The sequence below is a fragment of the Mesitornis unicolor genome, unplaced genomic scaffold (genome assembly GCF_000695765.1).
Source record: "Mesitornis unicolor isolate BGI_N332 unplaced genomic scaffold, ASM69576v1 scaffold31555, whole genome shotgun sequence".
NCBI lineage: Eukaryota > Metazoa > Chordata > Aves > Mesitornithiformes > Mesitornithidae > Mesitornis > Mesitornis unicolor.
In genome coordinates this window covers 4,087-10,192 of record NW_010188003.1, presented here as the reverse complement: position 1 = coordinate 10,192, position 6,106 = coordinate 4,087, and the positions used below count along the sequence as shown (strand labels likewise).

The window sequence follows — 6,106 nt, the reverse complement described above, 5'->3', positions numbered from 1 at the left end:
GGGAAGGAGCTGGTGGAGCTGAAGGTGATCTGGAACAAGAACAAGTACGACGTGAAGTTCTGCCTGGACAGCACGGGGGCCGAGCTGAAGCAGAAGATCCACTCGCTCACAGGTCTGTGGGGGCTCCTGCCCCGGCCCGCGTCTCCCTCCACCATGCTCGGGCGCTCTTGTAATCGTTATTCTTGCCCCTTAGGCCTTCCCCCTGCTATGCAGAAAGTTATGTTCAAGGGACTTCTACCTGAGGAGAAAACGTTGCGGGAAATCAAAGTCACAAACGGAGCGAAAATAATGGTGGTTGGCTCTACTATCAATGATGTTCTAGCAGTAAACACGCCCAAAGAAGCTGCTCAACAGGAGGTCAAAGCTGAAGAAAACAAAAAGGAGCCGCTTTGCAGACAAAAGGTTGTTGATGTCTCAGTAATTCCTGGCGCGGGGGAGCTGTAGGATTTTACGGAGTTCCAGCAGCAGAAAAACATTCAGCCTGGCAGGGGCTGAGGCTTTGCAGGGCACTGCTTGTGCTGCTGCCAGGCTCATCCTAGCGTTTCAGATAAGAAATGGTAAACAATGTAGATGTTTCGTGGTGGTTAGCTCAAGCGCAGTCTAGATTAATTCTATCTAAAAACTAACCAGTTTTTATTGGCATAAAATAATTTGCTCTGCAAAAGCAGCCTATAAAATGAACACCAAGAGAGCAGTGCCCTCAGCTGTCCCAGCGCTGAAGGGGACGTGGATGTTGTGTATCGAGGTGCTGCCCCTGGATAGGGGTGAAGTGCAGTGCAGGGAGGCTCGGGTTGGTGCTGTTGTGGGGCTGATAACGGATTTTCACCTCCAGGTATTACCAACCCACTTCTGCAAAAGAAATTTGATCAATGATGCACTACTTAATTTTTAACCTGCAGCTTTTCTGAACCGTGCTTTTGTTTTTCTAGAATATATCGTAGTTCACTGTGAGTTCCATTGTTGTTCAAAGGCACTCGGGGATGTACAAGCTGCGGACGTGGTTTTCTTGTTACTGCTGCTCTGCTCTGTTCTGGTTTGTTGCTGTGTTGAGGTCCGCTGCGCTGTCAGGCGTGGAGGGGTTTCTGCCGTGCACTGGATACGCTTTGCCCTTCACTTGACTTAAAATTCTCTTGCTAAATGCCAAAGATGTGGTTCAGCACGTCCCATGATAAAGTGGAACTCAGGATTCTTAAATTTTTACAGATCTGTATTCACGTATGCTCTAGAAGGGATGTTGCCCTTTATTCATTTATACAGTTTCTTTAGGCTGTCGTGCAAAGTGCTCGGTTAACTTCAAAAGCTGTTTCCGGTGTGATAAATGACTGAATAGTCCTTAACGGTCTCTTAGAGCTCTCAGGATACGGTCACGGGTGCAGCTGGAAGTAGATTTAAACACTGTGTTGTGTTTCTGTAAATTGTAATTTCTATTTTTGTATTCTAGCAACACAGAAAAGTATTGGATAAAGGAAAACCTGACGATGTGATGCCTTCGGTTAAAGGTGTCCAGGTAAGTGAACAAATACTTGAGACACTGTTGTAACCAGGAGAGAGAGACTTCAGTGCTTTGAGACCTTTCTTTGCTGGTTCACTCGTTCCTTGCTATCTTAGCAGAAAACTGGAAAGCTGGATCATCCTGACGCTTAAGAAGTTTGGAGGGTGCAGCTTTTCCTGTTCAGGTCCCTCACCGTGACTTACTGTGTTGCCTCTTTGTAGGAGCGCCTGCCAACAGTGCCATTGTCTGGCATGTACAACAAGTCAGGGGGGAAAGTAAGGCTGACCTTTAAACTTGAGCAAGACCAGCTATGGATTGGTACAAAAGGTGAGCAGCTCTAACACTCCGAGATGAATAACTGATAATTGGGCTAGAAGGGAATTGTGTGACCTAGAAATAGCTTCTGGTGTGACTAAACTGCATTTAGGAGTAATGGTGGTATTGTAATACTTCAGAACTAAAGACTGCTTCCTCTTAAATGCCATTCTCCCAGATCATTGAGTATTCCCTGATATTTTACTTGTGTTCTTGAAAAGCTCGGGTGCAGCTGTGCCAGTCGAACCTGCTATTCATAGCACCAAGTGTAGGTGACAACATTTGGCATCTCTGTCATATCTCAAAAGCACTTCATAAGCGCTGGGTTGGTGCCAACAACTTATAGAGGCTCAGTGACTTGGCTGGGACTCGAAAGGGAATCTTAGGACCAGGATTAAAACCAGGAGTGCTGGCATCTCTGTCGTTACCCATCCTTCAGCCAAATCGGTTGGGGGTCTTGTAGCAGTGCTGTCCAGCTGCAGAAACGGTGCACGTGTGGCTGTGCAGAGGAATGGGGTTATCATCCCGAGTGGTGCTGTGGTGCTGGATAACGTGTGTGGCTGAGGACGCCTCAGATAACACTTGCCTCCAAAGCAGCTCTGCTCCTTCAGCCTGACCAGGATGGGGCACTGCTGTAATGAGGAGCAGGAGGAGCAGAAAGGCTCGCTCACTGTCCCAGTAAATAACCCGGTGGGATGGTAGTGGTAGCTTTGGATGGCACCTCCAGCTGCTACGTTATTGCCAAAGCAAGCAGAAATCTCAGAAGCTTTTGACCTTTCCTTTGTAGGACAGAATTGACTGAAGTTTTCTTTGGCTTTCAACCCTCTATCAGTACCAGTTGTGGTGATTTTTCTCCTGGGCTAAGTGATGGAGTGAGATGTTGGGTTCTGGTTTGTTTTTTCCTTGCTCAGGCAGGCAGATCTTGTTGTTATCGACCATGTGTTCAAATACACACTAGTATTTAGGCAGCTAATCCTCCTCCTTCACCTTCTAGACGAGTTGAAGGTTTAGTATTTCTGAAGTGCTCTAGATTGGTGTTTCTCAAGCTGTGAAATTTGATTCTTCTTGTAGTCATCTCTTTCATGTAACCTGTTCCCCTGCTTCCCAAAATTAGCCGCAGCTTGCTTCCTCCAGGGAATGGCTGTAATTGCTGCCTGGTCTTGGGAAAAGCTCCTTCCTGCTCTGAGAAATTCGTGATGGGTGCCAGCTCGTAAGGGCGTAATAAACTGGCTGGGTGTCAGCGCAGTTCTTGCCTTGCCAGTCCTGGAAAGCTGAAGCTGATTCTTCCCCCGCAGATCACTCTGTCCGTTCTGTGGTCAGAGGTTTGGTACCGGTGGATGTTTCTCAGTTGCTCTGTCTCATTTTCATTTAGGCATTGGTGATGTGGGTTTGTCTGTTGATGGGATATTGCACAGAGTGGTTGGCTTGCAGGATGCTAAAGGAGTGCAAAGGGAGATTTTACTCAATGAATGAATGGCACAGATCTGACTGGGGGAGTTCAGAGTCAGCTCAGTTACGGCACCGAGGTGGAGAATATTTGTCACTCCATCACTGAATTTATCTCCCTGTGTGTCATTTTTAGGTAGGTGCTGTTTTCTGGATCACACAAATCGGATGCATCTAAGGAGCTCCCGGTTCTGTTGCTCCTTTGTGGAGCATTTGTGCTTTTCTCTGTCTTATGTCCCAAAAGATCATTTTAGGCTGGAAAGAAAGGAAGGATCTGGGAGTTAAGGAAGAAGTGAGGGCAGAACTGAGGCAGAAAAGGTCTGCTCTGTCACTCCTGCTGGTTTCCTCTGGCTGGCTGACGTGGAACTGTAGGCATCTTTTTGTTCAGTTTCTCTGTTTCTTTCCCTGTTTTCTCATGAGCATCTCCTTCCCTGTGTGTTGTAGTCGCAGTTGGATGCTGCCCCAGGCTCAGAGTTAGATACCCTGTCCTCATGCGGCTTCTGCAGCCTCCTGGTGTCTGTAGAAGTGCTCTCCCAAAGAGGAAAGTGCTGCCGTGAGGAGCTCGGGGAAGTGGTGGAGGTGGTGTTTGACATTGATGTGAAATACTGCTCCCTCATGTGTCAGAAATAACGCTTTGATCAATTTTAATGTAGAGAGAACAGAAAAGTTACCCATGGGGTCCATTAAAAATGTGGTGAGTGAACCTATTGAAGGACATGAGGATTACCACATGATGGTGAGTAACGTCTCTGCTTTAATAAGATCATTCTCGTTACTTTATGCAAATACACAGAAGTGAGGCCTTTAAAACAGCAGTGCCAGCCTCCTGTGCTGAGGAGGGAGGGAGGGAGGGAGGGAACGTGGCCGTGCGCTGCTGCCGCGGTGTAAATGTTTTGGGGGGCGTCTTGAGTATCTGCTACTCTGTGGAAATCTGGGCTGGTTTCACACAAGCCTGAGTGCTTGAGTTTTATTTCATATCTTCTGTCTTGTGACAGTGTCACAACAGTGAAAGTACCCACGACACAGCTCAAGATTTCTTAACGTTAGTGACGTTTTCCTGTGTCTCGTTTGATTTCTGGCTTCTGTTGTATTTGTATAAACAACACGCCTTGCTGGAGGCTAAAATTAAACAGTTACTTGATGCTGCAAGATTTTTTCCCATATGCAGCTTTCTGAAAAGCTGGTATTGCATCTAGAAAAGTAGCACATTTAAGTAGAGTGCTAATTCTACTGAACTTTTGGCTGTTTCTTTTAATCTGAGGGGTTGTTTGAGGTCATCTATGGGGCTTTTTGAGGTCTTGCTTTCCAAAGTACAGTACCTAACTTTTAATGCTGAAGTAAGTTCCTTCTGTAAGTGTCTTTCCTTCTTTGGGGGAAGAAAGGGAAAATGTTGTACCTTAAAATTGTCTGCAGAGGGGCTCTGCTCCGGTCTCTGTCCAGACAGGTGATTTTTGATCGCTGTGTAAGCAAATGTCCTCTGCAGAACAGGGTACAAGCAGCTCTTCCCCTAAAGCAAGGACGGGGGCCATGGTGTGCCGTGGTGCTCCTCTCCTGTGTGCGCTGGCCGAAGCTGAGAGCAGGACTTTATCTCTAAATGCAAAATTCTGTGAGATTTCATGGCTGTGCAAGCGTGGTCATTGCCTTCATCCCCGTTTGGCCTCCCAGCCCTGTGCATCCCGGTCACTGCTTCAGGGACCCTGAGCTATGCTCCAGGGCCTGTTTTCCAGAGTCATTTCCTCACGTTCTTGAAACTGGCCCGGAGTTTCCACTGCTGCTGTGGTATCGCAAAAGGAAAGAGCCCGTCGTTGTAGCTGGTGCTTTGCAGTTCTTGTTTCTCTGAGAAATGCTTTTTCAGTCGCTCAGCAAGTCACTGCGGTGGTGGCAGTGCTGGAAGGAGCAGCAGGTAGGAGAGAGCTGGCCGGCTCTGCGGTGGACGAGCCGCTGTTGTGTTCCCGTGTGTAAACCTTGTCGTTTTTAACTTTGCAGGCGTTTCAGCTGGGCCCCACAGAAGCCTCTTACTACTGGGTGTATTGGGTACCCACTCAGTACGTTGATGCAATCAAAGACACGGTGCTGGGAAAGTGGCAGTATTTTTGAAAGCACGCTCACCTCTGGCACAGGAAAATGACACAAAGCTAAGGACACTGCTGGGAGAGGCCTCCAACGTCCCTGGATGTGACAGTCCTGGAACTTGTTAATAAAACACGATGAACGAGGCACTGACGGGAGCCAGAGGTGATGTTCTTTCACCATTAGTTTACTTTTAACTTAAAAATTTCACCATCCCTTTTCTGCAGTCAGCTTCAACCATATTTAAAGCAAATACAATGGAAAAAAAAAAATCAATAAATCTTAATTCACAAAATACTGCGTGTAATCTGCTGAGGGTCGATCTTCCCGTTTAGTTATGAGAAGGAAATACGACGATGTATTACCGAGGATTATTTGGTTTTTTTACATGGTTTGAACAAAAATATTTTCATAATGTTTCAGTTACCAGCGTTAGACTTGACTTTAGTTACTTGGTTGTGACTGACAATTTCAGAAGCGGTTTTTTTAAAAATAAACTTTAAACAGTATGCAAAAGTGATGTTTAGTAAGCCATATTCTGCTGGCCCTTTTGTTTCAGGTTTCAGTCTTTGGTAGCAAAACTGATTTTAATTTTATTTTATTATTTTTTTTAACCCAAAGATGCCCTGGGTTTTGGGGTTTTTCTGTTGTTTCTTTTTTCCCTGGCTCCTTTTTTCCCAACACGACAAGCCCCGGGTGGTTCCTCGTGGTGTGTTTGGAGCAGCCTGTGGATGCTGTGGCCGCAGTGACCCAGTGCTGTCCCCTGCTGTGCCATCAGCTGTC

General features: G+C 46.6%; 1 protein-coding gene across 1 annotated transcript; it reads left to right on the top strand.

Annotated features, from left to right (window-relative positions):
* Positions 1-3: 3 nt before the first annotated feature.
* Positions 4-5,839, top strand: UBFD1 (ubiquitin family domain containing 1; the record flags this gene model as incomplete). The annotated part of the gene is made up of 6 exons (XM_010185646.1): positions 4-112; positions 194-402; positions 1,442-1,507; positions 1,714-1,819; positions 3,907-3,989; positions 5,240-5,839. Coding segments are annotated over 6 exons (684 nt in total), but the record flags the coding sequence as incomplete, so codon positions are not given.
* Positions 5,840-6,106: the final 267 nt, after the last annotated feature.